Consider the following 25157-nt stretch of genomic DNA (forward strand, 5'->3'; position numbering starts at 1 on the left):
GCGCCGCGGGTGTTGGTTTTTTCTTTCTGCTCCTTCTCTGTGGAGCATGCCGCGGCGTTCAGTTTGCAGGGCCTGCGGGGCGGCCCGTCGCCTCTCCCGGGACAGCCTTTGTTCCGGCTGTGTCTCGGGCGGCGAGGGCGTTTCGGCGGGACCTGGTTCGGAGCGGCAGCGGCAGCCGGAGGCTTCGGGACGCAAGTCGGGGGCAGTAGGTCCGTTCCCGCGGAGCGCGGGAACGGGCGCCATTTTGGACGCAGCGATTTCGGCGGGAAGATCCGCCATTTTGGGCTCGGCGGGGCCTGGCTGCGCGGCGTCCCCGTCACCGGGGGGAGCGGAGGACGCTCCTCCTGCCCTGTCCCCGCAGCGGAGGGTTTCCGAGGGGGACCAGTCTCCTGCTGTGAGCAATCCGGAGGAGGATCCGGATCGCAGCTCCTCTGACTCCTTTTCCTCGGAATTTGTTTTAGTTATGCATAAGGCTTTTAAAGCGAGCAGGCAGGCCAGGAAAAGATTGCGGGGAGCGCCGGATTCGGTTCGGGGGCCGGAGCCTGAACGGAGCGCCAGGTCCCTCCCGGTCTCGGATCCCCCGGTGGGAGCACGCCCGCTCCGTTTGGGGGCTCCGCGGGGGGATGCCGAGACGGACTCCGAATCCGGGGATCCGGAGGCGCCGGATCCACAATCGCAACCGCGGGGCGTTGACGGGGAAGAGGATCAGGGAGCTAGTGGGTCGAGTGGTCTCCACGTGACGGATGGCGATGACCCCAAGGTGGTGCGTTTGTTTAGGCGCGACGAATTAGCGCCGCTGATTCCGGCAATCCTCGGAGAGTTGGCGATAGACTTGCCACGACCAGAGTCGCGCCTAGGACGCACAGACCCCGTGGTGTTGGGGCTGAGGGGACCACCGACGGCTTTTCCATTGCATTTTTCGGTGTCCGATTTGCTTTTTAAGGAGTGGGATACTCCTGATTTGGGGTTGAAGGTGGCTAAGGCCATGGATAAGCTTTATCCCCTGACGGAGGACGCGCTCGAGCTCCTTAAGATTCCGAAACTTGATTCTGCGGTGGCGGCGGTCACCAAGAGGACCACCATCCCGGTAACGGGAGGGACAGCACTCAAGGATTTGCAGGATCGTAAGCTGGAGGTGCAGCTTAAGAAAACTTTTGAAGTCTCCGCGCTTGGTGTAAGGGCAGCGATCTGTAGCGGTTTCTCCCTCCGTGCGGGGCTTAGGTGGGCCCAGCAGCTTTCTGCTAACGAAGGTTTGTCGCCGGAGGAAGCGCAGCAGGCGACTCGTCTGGAGGCAGTGATTGCCTATAGCGCGGATGCTTTTCATGATTTGCTTCGTTCTTCGGCACGGGCGATGGTCTCTGCGGTGTCTGCTCGGCGTTTGTTGTGGCTCCGCCATTGGGCGGCGGACGTTTCGTCAAAGGCTCGTTTAGGCTCACTGCCATTTAAGGGGCAGTTACTGTTTGGTAAGGAGCTAGAGGATTTGATTGAGTCTTTGGGCGAGAACAAGATCCATCGGTTGCCGGAGGACAGGCCGCGTCGGGGGACGCCGGCCACGCGGGGTAGATTCCGTGGAGGTCGTCGGCCCCGTAATGCGCGAGGATCGGTCTCCTCTTTTCGCCACAATGCGGCTAGGCAGCAGTCGTACACGCAGTCCTTTCGCGGGCGCCGGTTTGGTAGACCCGGGACCGGGTCCGGAACCCCGGCCGGGAAGCTGCCACAATGATCGGCGGCAGGCTGTCGCAGTTTGCCGGGGAGTGGGCCAAGATCACGTCGGATCAGTGGGTGCTGGACGTGATAAATCGCGGCTACGCGTTAGATTTTGCACGGCGGCCCCCGCCTTGTTTCATGGTGTCGCCCGGCGGGTTTTCAGAGAAGCGGCGGGCGTTACGGGGCACAATCCGGCATCTGTTAGCCCTGGGCGCGATCGTGCCCGTACCGTTCCACGAACTGCGCAGCGGCAGGTATTCAATTTACTTCCTGGTACCAAAAAAGAGGGCACGTTTCGTCCGATTCTCGACCTCAAGGGCGTCAACAGGTGCTTGCGGATCCCCAGGTTTCGCATGGAGACGCTTCGGTCGGTCATCGCGTCCGTGAGACAAGGGGAGTTTCTCGCGTCTCTGGATCTAACGGAGGCGTATCTCCACATCGGGATCTGCGCGGATCACCAACGCTACCTTCGATTCGCGGTGTTGGGGCAGCACTTCCAGTTTCAAGCACTACCATTCGGGCTGGCGACAGCCCCGCGGACCTTTACAAAGATCATGGTGGTGGTGGCTGCTCATCTTCGCAAGGAGGGGTGCTTGGTTCATCCGTATCTGGACGATTGGTTGATTCGGGCGAAGTCCGAGCGTCTCTGTTGGTTGGCGGTTCAACGAGTGATCGAGTTGTTGCAGAGCCTCGGCTGGGTGATCAATCGAGGCAAGAGTCGGCTAGAACCGTCGCAATCCCTGGAGTTTTTGGGGGCTTTGTTCGACACGCGTCAGGGCATGGTTTATCTGACGCAGGAGCGCAGACTCAAATTGCAGTGTCAAGCCAGGCGTTTGTTGGCCAAGCCCATGCCGGTCGTCTGGGACTATCTACAGATGGTAGGGTCTATGACGTCCACGCGGGAATTGGTTCCTTGGGCGTTCGCGCATATGCGACCGTTGCAATTGGCCTTACTCTCCCGCTGGAACCCGGTGTCGGAGCAGTTTCATCTGCCGTTGCCGCTGCCACCTTCGGCCCGTTCCAGCATGGCCTGGTGGCTCTGTCACAACAACTTGACCAAGGGCATTTCGCTGGCTCTGCCCTCGTGGACGGTGGTCACCACGGATGCCAGTCTGTACGGCTGGGGCGCGGTGTGTCTCCGGAGTTCGGTGCAGGGCACATGGTCCCCGACGGAGGCGGCGTGGTCCATCAATCGGTTAGAGACCAGGGCAGTGAGGTTCGCCCTGCGGGAGTTCCTGCCGTTGGTTCGCGGACAGGCGGTCAGGATTCTGTCGGACAATGCGACAACGGTGGCGTACATCAACCGGCAGGGCGGCACCAGAAGTCTGCTGGTGGCCGCCGAGGCGCGGCAGTTGATGGCTTGGGCCGAGCGGCATCTGCAATGCATAGCGGCGTCGCATATTGCGGGCGTGGAAAACGTTCAGGCGGACTTTCTGAGTCGCCATCGGCTGGATCCAGGCGAATGGGAACTCGCGGACGTGGCGTTTCGGAGCATTTGCGCCAGGTGGGGAACACCTGTGCTAGACCTGATGGCGACGTTCAAAAATGCCAAAGCGCCGCGGTTTTTTGCCCGTCGCCGGGAGACGGGCGCGGAAGGGGTCGACGCCCTCGCGTTGCCTTGGCCGACAGGGGTGCTACTCTATGTCTTTCCCCCGTGGCCCCTCATCGGTCGGACGCTGAGGCGCATCGAACTTCACCCGTCGCCCGTGATTCTAGTCGCACCCGAGTGGCCGCGGCGGCCGTGGTTCGCGGATCTTCAGATCTTGGCGCTGGGGCCTCCCCTGCGGTTTCCGTATGTGCCGGACCTGCTACATCAGGGTCCCGTTTGTTTCGACCAGGTCGAATGCTTTTGTCTAGCGGCATGGCTTTTGAGAGGCGTAGGTTGAAGAAACGGGGTTATTCTGATGCGGTGGTCACAACGCTGTTGCGGTCGCGCAAGCCTTCCACGTCTCTGGCGTATGTGCGAGTATGGACGGTCTTTGAGACGTGGTGCCTGGCTCAGGCTATTCGGCCTACGCGGGCTTCGGTGCCGGAGGTGTTGCTTTTCCTCCAGGATGGTTTGGCGAAAGGCTTGTCTTGCAGTTCGCTCAGGGTGCAAGTGGCGGCACTTGCCTTGCTGCGCGGGCAGGTCCACGGGGTGGCATTGTCTGCACACCCGGACGTCGTTCGTTTCCTCCGGGGAGCTAAGCTATTGCGTCCTCCGTTCCGTTCTCCGTGTCCTTCGTGGAGTTTGAATCTGGTTCTGAAGGCCTTGTGTTCCGCTCCCTTCGAGCCTATTCGCGGAGCTACAGTGAAAGACTTGACGCTGAAGGTAGTTTTTCTCGTGGCTGTGGCGTCGGCGAGGAGGGTGTCGGAGCTTCAAGCCTTGTCTTGTCGGGAACCTTTCTTAAGGATTACGGATTCGGGGGTGTCGCTTCGTACGGTGCCTTCCTTCTTGCCTAAGGTGGTGTCGGCCTTTCATCTCAACCAGACGGTGGAGTTGCCTGCGTTTTCTGAGGATGATAAGTCGCTTCCGAATTATCGAGATTTGCGGCGGCTAGATGTGAGGAGAGCCCTTTTACGTTATCTTGAGGTGACGAACTCTTTTCGGAGGTCAGATCATCTTTTTGTCTTGTGGGGCGGTCCTCGGCGCGGTCAGGCGGCTTCCAAGACTACCATTGCTCGCTGGTTGAAGGAGGCCATTGGTTCCGCATATCTGCTGCAGGGCAAGTCTGTTCCGGTGGGGCTTAAGGCTCATTCTACGCGTTCGCAGGCTGCCTCCTGGGCAGAGTGCAGTCAGATTTCGGCGGAAGACATTTGTAGAGCGGCAACCTGGAAGTCGTTGCATACCTTTGCTCGTCATTATCGCCTGGATGTGCGTGCGCCGGGTTCCGGCGGTTTCGGGGCAGGGGTGCTCAGAGCGGGACTCTCCGGATCCCACCCTAGTTAAGGTAGCTCTGGTACATCCCAGGAGTCTGGACTGATCCGGGTACGTACAGGGAAAAGAAAATTAGGTCTTACCTTAGTTAATTTTCGTTCCTGTAGTACCACGGATCAGTCCAGAGTCCCGCCCGTCGAGTCTACTGTTCGGTATGAGAGTCCGGTCTGACGACGGTATGGTTTCTTTCTGTCCATTCTGTCTCTGTTGTCTCTTTTCTTCGTTATCGATGGCTCTGGTTCGGGTCCCATTTGGGGGATAGTTGAGCTGTTTCTTTGGTTGGTAGGTTCCTGTATATAGTTCATTTGTGGTAATTTTGGGGCTTCATCTGCTTTGACATTAAGTAAGACTGCCAGACTGTAGGTGGCACCAGCCTAGATAAGGCGGAGTTTTGTTTGTAAACTTCTGTCTCCATCTGCTAGAGGGGGGGCAAAACCCAGGAGTCTGGACTGATCCGTGGTACTACAGGAACGAAAATTAACTAAGGTAAGACCTAATTTTCTTTTCTTCGTTAGTCACATTTGAGAATTGCTCTAATCTGTCAATTTTATTCTAGCAGCTTCACTCAGTGCTGATGGCTACCTCTTTTCACAGAAAGCAATATAAATCATGGCCACTACCACAATCTGTTAGAGACAGGAAGTTTCGGTTCGTGTTCCAGTTCCTCCTCCATCCCAACTGCATACCTTTATTCCTCCATTCTGAGCACTTTCTCAGCTAAACTTACATAACAGAAAGATACTGAGACTAAACAGAGAGAGGTTAAGTACATGCTCCTAAAAGTTTTCTTAGAGCAGAGGAAATATTAATGTGGGATTAAAAAAGCATCTGCCTTCAGGCTGCCCATCTTTTATCTCCATGTATCTTACTTGAAATAGATACAGATTAGCAGGTGAAATAAATATATACAGGGTGACATCATCCCTGACTATTCACAGAAAGAAAGCAGACAGCTAAGAAAAATCTCATTACACTCCAACAGTCAGTATCTGAAATAGCACCATACTGGGTTGTGACTGCTATAACCTGAAGAACCTATCGACTCATCTATTGAACTGCATTTAGCGAGGCTCAATTGTTAATTCTGTAGTGTCCCATGGACCTTACAGATTTCTTCAACTAAGGCTTTGTTATATGTTTGGCAATTTGCGGGACGGCCCAGAAGCCACCTCACTCACCCAGACACTGCCGGTACCTCTTCACAGCCTGGACACCGCCAACTGCTGACGGCCACTGAAAGTGACATGGAACACCACCGTGCCACGCTTCCCCAACTCTCCCTAGACGCGTGCGCCCAAAACCCTGTTATTTAAAGAGCCAGCGGCAGGAAAGTGTACTCGGTGCCTCTTGATAACATCACTGGCTCCCTGCTATATTAAGCTTCCTCAGAGGTCTAGCAGATGCCTCAGCAATGGGTCTCCCTGCCTGATCGCAGTGCATGCTACCCCCCCCCCCCTGTGTTTCTGCTTCCTGGACTGTCATCCCCAGCTTGCCTCATCTTGTCCAGTCTCTTGTGGCTCGTCAGTTCTCCGTACCTTGATCTTTCCTTCTCCTTGGACTGACTACCTGGATCTGACCTCCGCTTTCTTCCTATCTCTGACCTTTGCCTGGACACTGCCTCACTTGGATCTCAACTACTCATGTGCTGCCTGCCCTGACTCAGCCTGACCCCAGACTCTCTATCTCGCCATACCTTGAGGAACCCTCACTTAAACCCTGCTTATCTCTGGAACCCAAGGGCTCAACCTGCAGGGAAAGTGCAAGTATAGTGAAGCACCAGTCTGGTCCTGTTCCAAAGTTCAACTGCCTGCTGCCAGTGAGGACCTAGAGCGTTCACACTCTAGGTTGTGCCAACCATACACAGCTATAGGGGTCCACCTCTCTTTCAAGCTTTTTTTGGGAAATGAAGTAGACAAAACCTCATCTGGAAAACCCTGATCCAATAAGCAGGGTAAAGGTCCAAGACAAAGTTAGTTACTTTCATCTGCCCCTCCCCCAAAAAAACTTAAGTACCAACAAATATCCTTTCCTTAAATTTGGAATGCTCTGAATACACCACAGGGAGGACAGAGTGCTACTTACCCGAAAACTCCTTTCTATTAATCTCATACAAGAATGGACAAGATGGGTACAGCACCAATTATTGAGGTACATGGAAAACTTTGAGAAGCATTAGATCCTTTCATCCCCTTATCTCAAGTGATCTGTAGACTTCAACATCATTCCTTGAATGAGAGGAAATTCTATGCCATTGACCAATTGTATGTCACTGTCAAGAACCAGATGGGTCGGTCCAGGCTGATGTGAGAGTAACAGAAAGGAGTTATTGGGCAAGTAACTATGAGTTTTTCTGCATCTCACCCCAGACCATATCAAATGGGACATATCATAGCAATCCCCTTTTTAAAGAGAGTTAATCACAACCTAGTCAATTTTGAATCCTAAAACTGCATCTGTAGTTGCCCACTTGTCAATGTGTTAATACTTAATGAAGGTATGCATTGACTTCCAGGTAGCTTCTTTACAAATATTAGTCAATGAGGCCTCAACACACTCTGCTTGAGAGGTAGCTATAACCCTAGCAAAGTAAGCCTTAACAAATTCAGGCACTTGATAATTGCCTGCTTTGTAGGCCTCGAAGATGGAATTATTTTTACTCACCTGATTACAGAAAAAACAAATTTGTTTTTCTCATGTGCCCCATAAATCATAAATAATTGTTCAGACATGGGAATAGGGATGCTGTATAAGAAGAACTTCAGACATCCCTTGACATATAAGAGTAAATGTTCAAAAGACTAGTCATGATTTAAATGAGTAAAAATAGGACTTATGCAGGAGGTTTGTCTGAATCCACAGAAGTAGACTTTTGGTCACCAAAAAGTATGTGCATACTTTCAATTGTATACTTTTATCAGCATTAAAGAGAGGCATTCTAAGGGAAGGGGCATTTCAGAAGCATCATTAAAACCTATACAGGTACATATGGAATGACAAAGTATAGGCATACATTTTATCCACATAACTTCAAACATCCGCTATGCAGGTACTTTGTGGGTAGATATCAGATTGGTTTACGAGGGCTGAAAGCTGTGTGCAAATTTTTGTTTTTAGGCATCTTGTTGAAAATGTACTCACAAAAGTATAAATTCCACTCTAACATTAGGCTGAGAAGAGGGTTAAGAGCAATATCCTTTATAAGGGCATAATTAAAAAATGCTATAGCGATCCATCTGGCAGATTTATATGATAAAATTTGAATTAGAGAGCATGCTATATTACTTAGTTAATGTTTATGCTCCTGTAGTAGGCCAGGCTATTTTCTATTCTGATTTGAGCAAATTCTTAACATTAGAAGCAGAGGATCACTTAACCATGGCAGGAGACTTCAACTTAACCTTATCACCCAAGAAGATAACTCTGGGGGAAGTAGCTCTCGTTCAGGCCTGGCCAGAGCCCGGCTTTAGACGTTAATGAAGAAATGGGACTTGATTGACATTTTGAGGCACAAGTCTCCCCATGACCATGATTACACCTTTTTTTCCAGCCCACATCAATCCTATTCCAGGATTGATTTCTTCCTGGTAGATAAATCAATATTACCTAGGGCCTTCAAAGCAGAGATCGGGCCAATTTCATGGTCTGATCATGCCCCCATATGGTTACGTGTACAACATGCAGAGAGGAGGGAGGATGTTTTTGGACTCTCAATAATACTTTGTTGGGAGATGATCTGTTTTGCTCTCAAGTCGCAGATGCAATAAATGAATAAGTCCTTCTCTTTTATGGGAAGGATTAAAAGCAGTAAAAAGAGGGCGATTAATTTCGAGAGCAGCCTTCTTGAAAAGGGTCCGAGTCGATAAACAGAGGTGTCTAAAAGCAGAGATAAAATCTCTGGAAATGATTCATAAGAGAACACTAGTGAAGTCTAGTTATAAACAATTGCAGAGAGCTAGAGATGCTCTACAGGTGATAGAAGCTGACAAGGTGGCTTTTCAATTGAACCAACTGCACCAGGAACAGTTTGAATGGGGAAATAAGGCTAGTTGTTTACTAGCACAATGGCTAAAAAAGCACATAGCCCAACAACAAATTATTAGAATCAAAGCAGAAGTAGGTCATATACTGATCACTCCTAAGGAAATAAGGCGGATGTTTATGAACTTCTATAAAAAATTATATAAGGCCGATTCTCATATTCTCCCAAGACAAAAGGAGGAATACTTAAATAAGATTAATCTCCCTATTATAACCAAAGCTGAAAAACAATTTTTTGATATCCACTATAGAGGTTCTTCATGTGATTAAGGAACGTAAAGTGAACAAAGCACCTGGCTTAGATGGCTTTACAGCTCTATTTTATAAAACATTATCATCCCAGATTGTCCCTTTATTAGTAAAATGGTTTAATTCTCTTAGAGCTGATAATTTCTTATCAGCTACTGCCAAAGTCGCGGGGATTTCCATACTAGCTAGTTGCGGGGATTTCCATACTATCTAAATCCGACCCAATGTGGATCTTATAGGCCTATTTCGCTGATCAATGTTGACCTTTAAATTTTGGCCAAGGTACTAAGCAAACCACATGAAACAAGTGATGGCCAGATTGATATACCCAGACCAAGCAGAATTTATCCAAGGGCGAAAAATCACTGACCTAGCCTGGCGGGTCAAAGAGAGAAATACTCCTGCCGTATTCCTTTCCATTGATGCCGAAAAGGCATTTGATATGGTCCACTGGCCCTATCATTTTCGTCTACTGGATAAAATGAATTTTGCTTCCCCCTTTTTGTCTTGGATTCAAAACCTTTATTTGAATCCAACGGCACAGGTAAAGGTAAATGGTATATATTCCGACCCTTTATGCATACAACGTGGAACACGTCAGATATGTCCAGTATCACTCTATTATTTGCTTTATTTTTGGAGCCGTTGGCAATAAATATTAGAGGTTTGGAGGGGATACATGGGTTCGGGTAGGGAGTGAAAAGTACAAAATCTCTCTTTTTGCTGATAACATTCTATTCACCCTGATGAACCCTGAGTCTTCATTGAAAGAGGTGATTGGGGTGCTGAAAGACTTTAGTCAGGTTTTGGGATTTAAATTAAATCTCGATAAATCGGCTTAACCTAACAGTTAAGAAGGAACAGGTACCCTGGTTACAAAATATATTCCTCTTTAAATGGGCTAAAAGTGGTATTAAATATTTGGGGATCCGGATCAGTAATTGTTATGATGCCCTGTTCGATCTGAACCATAAACCCCTGTGGCAAGCCTTATTTAGGGATCTGGACACTTGGGATTCTTACACATTGTCTTGGTTTGGCCAAATAGCTTTGATCAAAATGAATATTCTCCCCAAACTAAACTATTTCTTTCAATCACTCCACTTCTATTTTAAAGAGTTAGCAAAGACTTATTTTTTCCTATATTTAGAAAGGAAAATCCCCAAGAATAGTACGCTTGATGATATATCAACATAAACTACAGGGGGATTTGGGAATACCCAAACTTAGATAGTATTATGTGGCTGCTCATTTGCGGACAATATTAGGTTGGCATAAAGAAACAGAACCAAAAATTTGGGTTAAGGTCGAGCAATCAATGGTGGGTAGTATGCCCCTATGGTTTATGGTTTGGCAATCACAGTACTATTGGATGTTGGTAGATTGTTTACCCCCAACTTCTAAGCATACCTTGCTTATGTGGAATAGTTGGAGGGTTCACTACGGCAAGTTTACAGTACGGCAATTGACTACAATACTAAATTTCCTGCTGGGCTTTCTCTACAACAGTATAAGTCTTGGATAACTAAAGGAATAACTCGTTTTGATAAAATATGGGAACTTCAGAGCCCTCTCTAATTTCAGGAGCAACAAGAAAAATATAACCTATGCGAGGGTGATGTTTTTTACTATATGCAAATACATCATTTTATGGTAGCAGAAAAAGTAGAGGAGGACCTAAAGAAGGGTAAAACACAACTCAAACATTGGTGTGATAAGGCTGATATAACGAGTGGTATGATCTGTAATCTGTATGGGTTTCTCAGCAATGCCCTACGCTCGCAGGCTTATGTAGTGGCTTGGGAAACAGATTTTGGAAAATGTCTTTCCAATGAAGAGTGGGAAGAATCCCAGTGGAAGAGTTATCAGATTCAAGAACTAGAATTGACAAACTTCTTAGATTCCAAAGGAACCAGGATTACTGACTGGTCGTGCTGACATCTGAGCCTTAGTGCAAAGAAGTCAATGATGTCGATAAGGAGACAGGTCATTTGTTTGTTGATAGCATCAATTAGGCTTCAGTAGCAAGGAGCACATGCATCTTGATTCTCTGTACAGAGGAGTCATCAGTATGAAAGAAACCCATCTTGGTGCCCACTTGTTTTGGTGCCAAGGAGCACAGTTTTTCTCTATTTACAGAGGAGAAATGAGACTGTGCCATGATTTCTGGAAATCATGGCACTTAGCATGGAGGACTCTGATCTTTTTGTTTTGGTTCCTCTGCTAGGTGTTTAAACTTTGCTACCATAGAAGTTTGAGAACTTAAATGTTCTTTAAGTGATAAAGCACTGGGTAATATATTCAGGCACAAGAAGCACAGTTAGGGACATCATGTATTAACCACAAACAGAAAGGAAATGGTTATGTAGATACATCAGAGACGTTTTATAGGAACATGTAGGGCACCTCTTGAAGCCCACTGTTTTGTTCACCATCACAAAAAGAGTTCATGCTAAGTCAAACTAAACTTTATTTGTAAGACTCACAATAAAGAAACAAAATGAGAACAAAACTTGAGAAAAATAAAAAGATATCACAACTTATTTAAAAATATTTAAGAAAAGATTATGACGAGAGGCTTAGAGGAGAGAAAGCAAAATTGTGTCTTTTTGTCAGAGCAGAAGAAAAAAAGACTGAGAAGACTCATGTGGTGGCACCTGTATGCTAAATCCTATGCAAGCACAGAAAGACCTTCTCAATGTTTCTGGGCTCTAAAAGATCTTTTCCATGAACTTGTATGACTGAATATAAAGTATCAGGGGAGTCCGAGAGAGGTGGCATCTATCCCGCTGAATATGCGGGACAAGTTAACTGGATACCCCTTTGTTCCTCACCTTGGAATGAAGAATAGGCAGGTTAGAAATATTTTAAATAGCCATTTGCCTTTTTTCATCCCACTCATGATTTTATAAACCTCTTATCTTCTTCTCAGTCATCTCCTCTCCAAGCTGAAAAGTCCTGTGTTTAGCCTTTTTTTTTCATAAGAGATCTGTTCCATCCTTTTTATAATTTTTGTTGCCCTTCTCTAGTCCTGTTTTATCTTTTTTGAGATGAGGTGACCCCAACTGCAAGCAATATTCAAGTTGCAGTCACACCATTGATCTCTAAAGAGGAATTATGATATTCACAGGCTTCATCTCCATTCTTTTCTGAATAATTCCTAACAATTTGCTTTTTTAAACACCACCACACATTGAGCCCAAGATTTCAAGATCCTTTTCCTGGAATGTGAAGTCACAATCAGTCTTGATTATGGTAAACTGCATGAAGCGGCAATAACACTAAACATTTTGCTTGGCAGACTGAATGGACCAGTTAGTAAATGATGGCAGATAAAGAACTATGTTACTATAAATAGGGGAAAAGGGAAACCACATATGCCCTCTGGGAAAAAAATGATTGTATGAAGATACAGGGGGCATCAGTAAGTGAAGTGTTGCAGCAAGACATAATCTTGCTCCAAAATGAATTGCACCAAAGAGGAAACTAAACAAAAAACATGACAGAATGTCAGAGAAGACCCAGTATTGTGTACTCCCAAGTTTGAAGAGTCTGCCTGTTTAGTTTAATTTCTCTTAATATACCACCTTTCATAGGATAAATCAAAGCAGTTTATAATCTAAAATATTTGCTGAGGAGATGCTTAGAAGACTTGGCTATTTAGGCCTGTGATGTTTTTTCGGTGACAATACCTGAGAAGACCCAAAGAATGACTCTATGAGTTAGATAACACACTGCAGGAAGAACAGAAAAATTCCTCTGTAGTTTGAATTTTGTCATTGCAGTACAGACAGCATACTGCCCCGATCTGCCTTCTGGGCCCCTGGAGTTCTATGAATGAACAGGAACCCATAAACTACTTTCAAGTACCCCGATACCCTGACCAGTCAAGGGAGATCTCAAGCGATCCCTGTGAGGATTCAGTGGGTTTTTCTCACGTCCCACCAGCAGAGGGTCTTGGAGGACCTCTTGTGACTACCTGGTTAGTCCATCCAGTGATATAACCCAAACTTTCTGCTGGTGGCCATCTTGTTCCTGACTGGACACATGTATTCCAGGCTTCCATTCTACAGCTTGCTAGAGCTTGATTTTACACTGTTTTCATGTTCCCTGATTTTTTCTGTGATAATCCACCAGTCTTCCTGCTTGGTGTTTTGTTGCCTCATTCTGTGTCTTTGTATTTCCTGATTCTCCTGTGGGGATCCTTACTACTCCAGCATGTGCTGTGGCTTCCAGCCTTTCTGTAGTGGTCCTACATTTCCTCAATGTGCACTTCATGTCTCAGTGTTTGGTCCTACATTGTGTTTTAGTGTGTGCCTTCATGCTTCCTATTCAAGTTCTGCCGGCTGCCAGCACCTGATGGCTCAACCCAAGGGAAAGCTGGCCAACAAAGGCAGAGAATTCCTGTCTCTACTCTTGCTGGAACCCACCAGACTACCTCTTGGCTTCGGGTGTCACATCTATAGCTGATTATGCTGTTATAATCCCACAATCTGGACAGATCAGCTACGCTGCTTAACCAGGGCATGCATATCACTCTAAGAAACAGAAAAGACGCAAGATAATCTCAAACTCCAATGGAAGCAAAATTGTGCTTAAATGAGCCTACCTCTGTAGATTGGTGTCTGTCACTGCATTCAGGTCAGTCTCTACTTCCCAGAGATCCTGTCAATTTCCACCCTTCATGTCTCCTCTATGGGGACTTCTATCACACCACACACAAAGATTTAGCAAGAAGGGTAATCTTACTGGAATCCAGAAAAGGGCTGAAGTCACAGCCAGATGAACCTGAGAGACTTGGGCAGAAGGCTGCACTCCCATAAGCAAATCAGACAGACCTGAGATTTTCTGACTATAAAGGTAGCACCTTGAAGGAGGAATAGAAAGATCTTGCTTCTGAGTCTTGGAGACTGCCTCTGCATTCAGGAAAGCATTTCCCTTGATAGATAATCTTTCTGCTTTCATGTCTCGGGGCAAATGTAGTTCAGATGGATCTACTAGCTCAAAGATTGCAATTAAGGACATTACTTTGTATAACCAAGAGCCATTCTTTGGTTACCAGTATGCCCAGGGAAATACTAGACAGAATAGTCGCTGCCTGGTGCAAATGTGGCAGGCCTCATGCATCACCTAGATAGGATTATAGACAGTGCTGGGGAGAAGCCAGCTGACGTGGTACATGTGGGCACCAATGACAGGAAAATGTGGGAGAGAGGTTCTAGAAGCCAAATTTAGGGTTTTAGGTAGAAAACTGAAATCCAGAACCTCCAGGGTTTCAATCTCTGAAATACTTCCTGTCCACATGAAGGTCCCCAGAGGCAGGCAGAGCTCCGGAGTTTCAATGCGTGGATGAGACGATGGTACAGGGAAGAGGGATTCAGTTTAGTAAGGAACTGGGGAAACTTTTGGGGAAGGGGGAGACTTTTCCAAAAGGAGGGCTCCACCTTAACCAGAGTGGAACCAAGCTGCTGGCACTAACTTTTAAAAAGGCAATAGTGCAGCTTTTAAACTAGAACAAGGGGGAAAGCAGACAGTCACTCAGCAGTGCATGGTTCGGAGGAATGTATCCTTGAAGGATACTAACGAAACAGGAGAGTTAGGGCATCCCAACAGAGAGGTTCCAATAAAAGCAAACATAGTCCATGTTCCTATATGTAAAAATTCACCTGAACTAAAGATTTCCAAATTATCCCTATCAACTGAAAAGCAGGTTTTGTCTGTATGCCAATGCCAGAAGTCTAAGAAGTAAGATGGGAGAGTTAGAGTGTATAGCAGTAAATGATGAGATTGACATAATTGGCATCACAGAGACCTCCTCAGCTGCTTCACCCCTTCATCCTCCACAGTTTCCCCGCTCAACCCTGTACCTGTAATCGCTGACGGACCAGGGATCTCTGAAACAAGCGATGAGGAAGCCATTGCAGTTTCCTCCAATCCTCCTCCTGGACTTACTTCCCCTAGCTGCTGCAATCCGCTGGCGCTCATGGCTCCCAACCATCCATTTACAGAGTTTCCCTTCCAGGCCATTACCATGACCGCTCCTGCCTCTACCGAGGCAGGGCTAGGTACTTCGATGTCACCGGGGTTAGCAGGTTTGCATGGTGATCTGGGGCTTAGGGTTGTATCCAGGGTCAAAGGGAATGGTACATGCTCCAATGCCATTCCTCCAGTGACCAAGCAATCCGGAGCTATCAGTGGAGCCCCCGCAAAGAAACCAGAGATTTGTGGCTGTCGAGGGTCTTCTAATGGTGAGCTAATATTCTCACCTCTCAGGCGACCTTTACGTTTTGTATGTGGCATTTTTATTTTCTGTTAGTATTCAGAAAAAAGAAAATTTTCGGTATTTCCCTCCGGTGTTTCCCATGGACCTACACCTTGGCAGCCATCTAATCTCCCTTTTGAGGGGCCTGTGAATGGCCGTCCCCCTGAGAGGCTTTATAACAGCTCTTTCCTGAGAGACTGGAGTCAATCCCTTATACGTTTTGGAGAATCAGGAGGTAGTGAGGAGCTTGCCTTTTTTGTACTTTTCAGATCCAGTCAGAGGGTCCAGCTAACCCAGCATGGGATTTCTTGACCAGGGTTGGGATGATGTTCCTGCCAGTTTACTCCCTAGCTAGTTTGGATTCCCCTCTGGGGTGGTTTTGGGATTTTGGGCCTTTTTTGAATTCAGGACACAGGGAACCCTCTGTCTGGGATGCTTGGGGATAAGGAAGACCTGCCCTCAGAGGTGATGACCCATTGTGAGGAGTAACTCTGGCATTGTATTCGGTTAAGGGAAAAGGAGATTTTTTGGCTGCCCCATCCTACCTGCAGTGGAGCAGGGTAAGAGAATCTGTTTCCAGGGATCCCTCCTATAAGGGATTTCAGAGGAGAGAAAGAGATAAACAAAACTAAATAATAGAAGAATCTGCTAACCATGAGTAACAGAACTGCATAGATTTCAGAAGACGCCCATCAGGAGTCTTCAGCTCTTAGGAAGAGGAAAGATTACTCTCTATGCAAGGACATGATTTTTGACCGTGGAAGGGGTTTCCTGCTCAGCTTAAAGGTTGTTCTGCTCATCTGGACAAACACACATACGGTTTCCTTTCTGTCAGGCACACACACACCCACAGGATCCCTTTCTGTCAGGCACACCTAAACCCAGGAGGGTGGGGTTGGAACCCTTGCCCTTTGAAAGTGGATAGTCCGGCAATGCTTGGCAGCTTTCCCAGGCTCTGTGATGGGTTTGCAACTCCCTAAAAACTGAGCTTCTAATCCAAATTATCCATCTACATCCTGAGAACAGTGCAACTCCAGGAATCCCAGTGATCTATGCCCTACTAATGCCCTATAGCGGAGGGCATTAGCCATGCAAAAATCTCACCGCCAAAATGAGAGAAGGCTCTGGCAATCAATGCCAGCCTTCATTGCTCCATTGGTGCTGTAGCAAACACCACAGGCCCAGTACCTTTTATGTTTGGGCCTACTGTTGATCGAATGAAAAAAACACATCATAAAAATGTCAGAGGCAAAAAAAAGTTTCATACTTCAAAGAAGGATGGCTTCTGCAGCTATGGCAGCACAGTTCCTCCCTGCTGAAAAAAGAATTAAAACTGGAAGGAAGAAGTTTTGTTGCTGAGGTAAGAGGAAGAGCTGAGGATTCCACTCTTTAGTAGGCTAATGGTTGCCTTAGTTTATTAAAGTCTTTGAACAGAGCACTCATGGCCCCGACTGTCTGAGTATAACAAAATGTTCTGTGGTCACACAGTACTGTTTTTGTTAATAAGATATACAAGGCTACAAAAACCACAAACGCCACAGAAATGTGAATTTACTGGCATCAGTATTTTCAAAAGGAGCCAGCAAACAGTAAAGGCTCCATCAAAGAAAAATAAGGAAGTACACTATAAACATACAGCATGTGAAGATTATGAACATGTAACATTAGTTCTAGCGTATCCCATAATGCAACTACAAAAGTGTTAAAAGAATTACATCCCCTTCCAAATATCAACAAACATAGTAACAAAGCACATGTTGATGGATGAGGACTATTTGGCCCACCCAGTCTGCTCAGTTGCCCCTGCCTACACTGCTCTAGCTAAGGATATCTCCCAGCAGTTAGACATACTCTACTGTTTTGGTCAACAGTAGGAAAAACCTGAAGGGCTCTATTTTCTAAAGTTCCATCATAAGCATAGTGGGAGACAATTATTTATTTATTTATACTTTTAAAAATTATTAAATAGAGCCCATAGTCTCTGCAAAAATATCACTCTTCAGCAGCAAAAGCCTTCGGTTAATGGCAGCAGCATCATTCAGTTTCATCTCACCTGTATAGGAAATATCTTCACTGCTACATATTCATTCATCAACTGTGCCTTCCAGACACAGCCAAAGCGGCCCCTGGCCTTAATCTCTAGCAACTGCAAGGGCTTCAGGCCCACTAGAGGAGAAGGTGGCGGTGGCCCAGGGTCCTAGAAAAGAAACACAAAGAAAATGAAAATCAACCCACGCATTAAAAATCAAAAGGGAGAAAAGCATCTTATGTTCAGGTTATACCACTCATATCTAGAAGATGATTTTGAGGAAAAAATAGTGTCCAGCTACTAATTTGAGAGCAAATGGCCTTGATCAAATAAGAATCTTGCCTTATTAAGTAGCTCTAAATGCTCCATTTACAGAAAAAAAAAAAAAAAAGGTACAATGGGAGAAAATGTGGTTAGCGTGTGGAAGCAAAAGGTCAGGAAACTTCTGGATTTAAATAAACCCCCTCTGTCATTGATGATTAGTCAACTGTGTCCTCCACTTTGGAACAAACATGATTTTCTGTACCCTTGCAAATCTATACAGCATCCCTGCTGCATTACACACGTCATATGGAGGGAGTTTTGCAGTTCTCTCAGTTGTTAGGCATTGCAAGGTATCATGACTGGGCTCTCTGATAAGTGGGATGGAAAACCAGGTTATAACAGAATGCACTACATATATTCTTAAACCCCGCATTTGTGTGATAGTTGTTCCCTCTACCACTGGCTTTGGGTATACCTAGAAAGATTGCTTCCATCTCCCAGGCTTTAGTTTGCCCAACGGTACCCACTTTGGAAACCTTCATACACAAATGTGCTGGCATACCTGCCACCCTACAAGGCAGCTTAACACCTGTTTCTTCTGTAAATCACCAAATGTAGCCGATGTGATCTCTTTCAGATTAAAAGGCACCCCAAAAATGTGCAGGTTCCCACTCAAATTGGAAAAACAATGTGTATCACGTACTTCCCCCTTCCCCCAAATCAGGAAAAAGGTTAGTCAGGGCTCTGTAGAGCCTTTTGCCATCAGCGCAAAATGGAATAAAAGGTATTTAACATGGTAAGAATCCAGAATAGGGGCGGCCACCTCGAGGCCTACATCGACGCAAACGGGTCTGCTCCTCTTAATAACCAGAAATGAAGGCACTGTGCATAAACACACTAGTTCCTGGAAAGTGAACAATTTCAGATCATAGGGACTAGCATTACTAGTGACAGAATACAGATTTCTGTGACATTTATTTTAACCTAGTACCAGCAAAGCACAAAATGTCTCACTAGGTGTCAGCAGAGTCTTATGCTGAAATGAAAGGCACTGAATATTTTATTTGCAACATTTCCAAACAGCAGCCTAGTATATAATGTCTAATACTGTAATATGAGAGCAGCAATACTCCTGATCACTTAAAAACAATATCATCCATTGCCATCTCCTTTTATCTTTTTCCAAAGATACCATCTTGTTTCTTTTTTTTTTTTTTTACTAAAATAGGTGTGCTCTTTGCATTGTGGCATGTCCCCAATTTTTAGACAATCCCTCCTTATGAGTTCATGCAAGGTTTTTATCCTTTAAATTAGTAAGCATCCAGAATATTGTCAGAACTGGATTTCAATGATGAACAAAAGGGGCTTTGCTTACCTGCCAATTCTCTATAAGTCTCTTGTCACTAAGAACCGTGTAGAATGGAGCAGGCCAACATTAGCCATGTTAGGAAGAGTTCACATGAAGCCTCATTCCTCCCACAAAAGCCCCAATCTAACAAGACATGAGTGAAAAATGTGTGCTGAACTTCAATACACATTTTCTTTACTTGCATGCTAAAAAGAAAAAGTTACAGTGACCATAGGAGGTCTACATACCTTTGAGGATTTTTCACATTTTTGGCTGTGTCTGCCCTGTATGCATTTAAATGAGGATTTTTTTTCCCACTCAACAATATACTGTCTCCACACCTTTCAGGGTCAAAAATGATTTATTCGGGGATACAGCATATATGTATCCAAAACACAAAACTGAAATCCAACTGGATGTCTCCACCTTCTTGAGTCAATACTTGGTGAAAGCCCCTTTGGCAGCAATTACAGCTGCGAGTCTGTTGCGATATGTCTCCACCAATTTTTGCACCTAAATTGGTCAACATTAGATGATAATTCTTTATAAAACTGTTCAAGCTTTGTCAAGTTCCTTGGAGAGCATTGATGGACAGCAATCTTCAAATCATAATGCAGATTTTAGGTTGAATTGAGGTTAGGGCACCGACTGGACCGCCCCAGGACATTTACCTTTTTATTCTTTACCCAGTCCAGTGTCGCTTTGGCTGTATACTTTGGGTCGTTGTCATGAGGAAATGTGAACTTCCATGCCAGTTTCAGCTTTCGTGCAGAGGGCAGCAGGTTTCATCAAGGACATTTCTGTTCTTTTCTCCATTCATTCTCTCTTCTATCCTGACTAGTCCTCCAATCACTGCCAATGAGAAACATTCCCATAACACATTGCTACCACCACCATGCTCCACAGTTGGGATGGAGCTTTCTGAGTGATGTACTGTGCTTGGTTTATGTCAAATGTATCAATTTCCATTCAAGCTAAAAAGTTCTATTTTAGTTTTGTCAGACCACAAAAGTTGTCACATGGCTATAGCATCCCTTGTGTTCCTTGGCATACTTCAAATGTAATCATGGTGGGTTTTTTAAGTAATGGCTTCTTTCTTATCACCCTACCATACAGGTCATATTTCTGAAGTACTTAGGATATTGTTTTCACATACTCATTTTGACCAGTCTTGGCCATGGAAGTCTGTAGCTTCAAAGTTCCCCTTGGCCTCTTAATTGCCTCACTGATTAGTCTCCTTCTTGCTCAGTCATTCAGTTTGCAGGCAGAGCCTAATCTAGGCAGGGATGACAAAACTCAATTAAGGTCTTTAGGAAGCTCAGTAGCTGGAAAGGGTTAGGCCCTCGAGGAGCGAGTACCTGGTTCCAGGGAAAGCTCTGAGAGAGCGATGGTAACTCACAAATGTCTGTATCTGTGATAGCTTCCAGGCAGTAGAGAAACTTCAGAGTGTTCAGGAACATGGGCCCTCAAGGAGCGACTACCGGTTTCCTATCTGCAATCTGAAATAAAGAAAAGAGAGTGAGGCCCCCGAGGAGCGGGTACCCCCGGTAAGTCTGAGGAAGCAGAGTAGCTTGGGAGTAAAGCCGAAGCAATCCCCTTGCTAACTCGATTCGTAGCGAATACTGAGACCTTATAAATTGGAAGCGGATGACGTCATCTCAGGGGGACGCCCCCGAGGTTTGCGCCCTTGCTGGTACATCAATCGGAGCGCGCATGCCTTACGTCATCAGGAACATAGCGGATCAGCAGCATCGTGCCGGTCCGGGGACACTGGAGGGAGACGGCAAGAAGACACCACGGCAGCTAACCGTCCATCAGACCCGGAGGGAGTTGCCACAGAGGTAAAGAGGGCAGAGTGAGGGCGTTGAGCAGAGACGGATGCAACAGTACCCCCTCTTCAAAGGGCAATCTCCTCTTCGGGTACCAGGCTTAGGTTTCAAAGGATGCGCGAGGTGAAACTGATGAAGCATCTCTTTGTCCAAGATATTGGTCTGAGGCTCCCAAGTGATCAAATCGGGGCTGAAGCCTTACCAAATTAGAAGGTATTCAAAAATTTTGCCTCTGATGCGAACATCCAGAATCTCTTTGATCTTTATTTCTAATTCATCTTCTGCAATGGTGACAGATGGATCTTGAGATTTGGAAGAATCTTTCAGAGTGTTATTGATGATATCAGCAGCAATGGGTAGAGCTGTTGTGGACGTCACTGAGGAATTCAGTGGAAGTGGTAATGTTGAAGAATGTACAAAATCTACTTCTGGATAACTCTTCCATAGATGAAGCTGGAAGAGAGATGGTGGCAGCACCAGCAAATCAAACAGGCTGGTAGCTAGAGATATCTTCTTCAGATCTAATAGTGCTGAAGTGCTTCAGACACAACTTCCGAGTGAAACAATCATAGCAGATATCTCTAAGTTATAGTCCATGAAGACGGTAAAGATGTAGAGCGCCATCTAGCCACGGCAAACATAGCAACCGCTATGAATATCAGCAGCAAGGAGTAAAACTGCTGTGGACATCATTAATATCCTCAAGAGAAGTGGCGATGTAAAGAAATGTCCAAAGCCCACTTCAAGTTGTGATGCAATAATGGATCTTCTAATTTGACGAAGGGACTCCTCAGGTCTTCCACAAGACATCTGAGAATAAGGTTGCCTCCTGCCCCTGAATCCAACAGGGCAGAGGTCCGAACCGTTGCTGATTCAGAGGTCACAGAGACTGCACAAGAGAGCGGAGGAGATAATGCAGTATGGCCCAAGAACAGTACTCCCGCGGGACTTAGGCCTGTCCGTTTCCCGGACGAATGGGGCATGTAGAGACATCATGGCCAGGCTGACCACTGTATATGCGCAGGCCGCGTTTCTTCCAAAATCTCTCCTTTGAAGTCAAATGACCATGACCAAGTTGCATCGGTTCATTTTATCACCAGCAGGAATTGCTGGACTCACACGACGTGCAGGGGTACTGGCCTGTTTCAACCCAGTTAACACCTTAGGCCATTTTTCCTGTGCACCGCGTGGTAGGCAGTGTCAGCATTTTCGCACACTTTTCTGTGTGTTCGGCTGCCCTCTACAGGACCGGTGGGTGAAGTGTCACCAGCTGAGTCTGAATTGTGCACCCAGTTTCTTTTGGGCGCGCTACTTGTGCACAAATTCTAAAACATATCGGTTGTGTACCCAGGTTTAGTGTGGTGTCAGTGCACTTAGTTTTGCAGCACACAGACTTGGGGCACATAAATTTTGTCAACTTTGGGGCGTGCAGGATGAAGAATCAGAGGGGTCTGGATGACCTCAAGATTGACTGGGCAAACTGGTAGACTAATTGGAAAAACTGAGAATGTCCCTCATACAAGCATGTTTTAAAATCTGCTTAAAGTCCTATGGAAGATACACAACGAGTAACCTCTTAAAATTAGGAACATACTTACTCGCGGTAGGCGTATTTTAAATCATACGCATTCATGTCTGGGGGCCCATGCGTGCTCTTTTTAAAATGAGCTTGTAAACTCCTTGTCAAATTGGGAGTAAAGCTATATGGACAAACATTTGTGTACAGCCAAGCACACCTTATTACATCTGGGCCAAAAACTGTGGACAAAAATCTCATCTCCTTTTAAGACTTGGAGATACAATGTTTATCCATCTGGCAAGAGACTTCTTAGACCTTTCTTGCTTACCCAAAACAAAACAAACTGCTCTGATTTCTGGAAAGATTCTGACTTCACCAAAAAGATGTTTGAACATCTCTTAACATTCCGTGCAAACTTTTCTCTAATGGAAATTAGACTACCAGGCATAAAGTAAGCAATACCACTTCTTAATTCATATGAATCACTAAACTCATTTTAAGAATAAAACTACGAACTGTCCTTACAACTACCTTGCCCTTAAAGAACTGAAGAAAAGAATAAAAGAAAGAGTATGCAGCTTATTAACTCTTCTCATCTAATGCATTAGACACCAGGAAAACAGTTTAATTGTCAAGAAGAATAAACAAACAGCTCAATAGTTCAAGAGATAACTTCATAAGAACCTTGAGATTTAGATATAAATTCCAGTTTGGTAACTTCTAAACCAAGGATTAGATAATTTAGCTATCTTCAAACATCTCATGAGGGACACTATTCAAACTGCATTAGTACAAACACTACAGGGAACTTTTACTTACAGGTTTGCACCAATAATCAAAGCAAAGCTTTTATTATTTTCCTGGGGAAAACCACTAACAGAGAATTGCGCTTGCTTTTTCTGTGAGTACTCTTCCCCTTGGAAATAATGTGCACAGATTTGAAAATATCATCTATTTTCCTCCCCCAATCTAAACATGGCCTCAGGAATGCCTCACGCATGTTAAGTGCATTATAGTACCGTGTTTCCCCGAAAATAAGACAGTGTCTTATATTAATTTTTGCTACCAAAGATGCACTAGGCCTTATTTTCAGGGGATGTCTTATTTTTCCATGAAGAAGAATTCACATATATTGTTGAACAAAAAAATGAACATTTATCATATTCTGAATAGTTGTCTGGTTATGCTGGTTTGTGATGACAACTAACTGTGAATCCTGCAGGGTAAAAAAATCACAGCTGCATGCTCTGGTGTTCTGTGCGACGGGCATGCTCCCAAATAAAAACTTTGCTAGGTCTTACTTTCGGGGGAGGTCTTATATTTAGCAATTCAGCAAAACCTCTACTAGGTCTTATTTTCGGGGGATGTCTTATTTTCGGGGAAACAGGGTATTAGTGTAATTTTACCCATGTTGAAGGTGGGCACAGTTCAAACAGCTGATTTGCATGAATAAAATACTGTTTTACCCATGGAAATGGCTTTGATTATTGCCCTCCCCTCTATCAGGATGAGAAGATAACATACTTCCTCATACAGTACCTCATACTGCAAACAATACTACTATTTGCACCCTTGATGTGACTACTTTTGTTCTTTATCAAGATCAAACAAAAATTCCCAACGAGGCTTTAAGTGGAAGAAAAGCTCCCAACACCAGAAGTATTATTTGTACAAGCTTTTCTATACTTTAGTAAACCTTCCATTATTCTATCATAAGAGACCTTTTTCTTTATGATAGCCTCTCAACTCCTAAACTGTCAGATAGTAATTCTAGGTTGACCTGAAGAACTGGCCCCTTGGATAATTATATCTTTCTTGACAGTAAGCTTGAAAGGTTCAGCCAACAACATTTCCACAAGGTCTGGAACTGCAGCATTCTCAACCAGTACAATGCTATCATTATCACTCTGTCTGGTGTGTTTTTATTCTACCATCTTCCTCATCATAGACTGCCTAGAAAAATTAAACAGCAGTAAGCAGCTCCACTTTTGAGACAATATATCTGTAAATACTGCCGACAGACCTATGAATCTGCAAACCTGGGAAATTTTCAGACTAGCAAGACACCATAAGACCTAGCACCTGGACGCTTCATCTACTGCACATGGACAGGAATGCTTCTTAGATTAAATTCCACTGTCTTGTTTGTAAGTCTGCCTCTGCTCAGACAGTACCACTTGCAAATTGCTACATAAGGTGCTAATAAACTGAGAATATCTCTGTACCCAAAACATACACTGAGGTCTCTAATGCCATTTTGGGATGCAAAGCCTATCCCCTCCCTTGCTTAAGTACATTACAATTTCAACACTGTTTAATATAAATCTCTTTTTACACAATCCAGGGCTGGAAAGCTACTTACTATTCCTGCGCAGCTTTCTGAATTCCTAGGATCAAAGTTCTTAAAATGAAGGTCCCAACGTAGTGGTTGCCCATAGAAGCAAACTCATATTTGCCAAACTGAAAATCTAGTTTTTTCACACCAACTTTTTGGAATAGCTGAAAATGTTGTCACAGCTTCTCTTGACTACTTTAGAAAAAGATGCTGAAATGCTCTTCTATTCAACCTGGCCTGCTATGGTTGCAGAGAAGAGCTATGAAGCCTCGTAGACATAGGCACTGTTCTGCTGTAACCACTCTGACAGCTTATGCATCTGGCCTTCTCCATCGGCTGAATCCACTTGTTCTGCGAGTGTGTTGCTATATTGTTTCAAGAAATAAACATTGCTTCCAGATGAAACAGATCCTGACACTACTGTGTTCATGATTTCTCCCAATTGATAATCCAGTCATAATTCTGCAAGGATTTCACAACTCTGTTCTCTCACAAAAGGTGGCGATTCATATCAGAATATAGTCCAAATAAGAATACAAAATGATATATTTTTCCCCAAAGCGTTGCTACACTAGAATAACCAGTATACTGGTTGATGTCAATCCAAAAACAGGAGGCCTCTACTGAAAATACTGACTACCCCACCACAAATTGGAGATA

The 25157-nt window shown here is 45.3% G+C and overlaps 1 protein-coding gene across 3 annotated transcripts in view; it reads right to left on the bottom strand.

Annotated features, from left to right (window-relative positions):
* ACVR2B (activin A receptor type 2B) overlaps window positions 1-25157 on the bottom strand; it is a 476102-nt gene that overhangs the window by 92307 nt on the left and 358638 nt on the right. For all 3 annotated transcript variants that reach the window (XM_029588414.1, XM_029588416.1, XM_029588415.1), the window contains one exon: window positions 17227-17370. In XM_029588414.1, coding sequence (XP_029444274.1) covers window positions 17227-17370 — 144 coding nt within the window. The remainder of the gene's footprint in view (window positions 1-17226; window positions 17371-25157) is intronic.

The sequence above is a fragment of the Rhinatrema bivittatum genome, chromosome 2 (assembly GCF_901001135.1).
Source record: "Rhinatrema bivittatum chromosome 2, aRhiBiv1.1, whole genome shotgun sequence".
Classification (NCBI taxonomy): Eukaryota; Metazoa; Chordata; class Amphibia; order Gymnophiona; family Rhinatrematidae; genus Rhinatrema; species Rhinatrema bivittatum.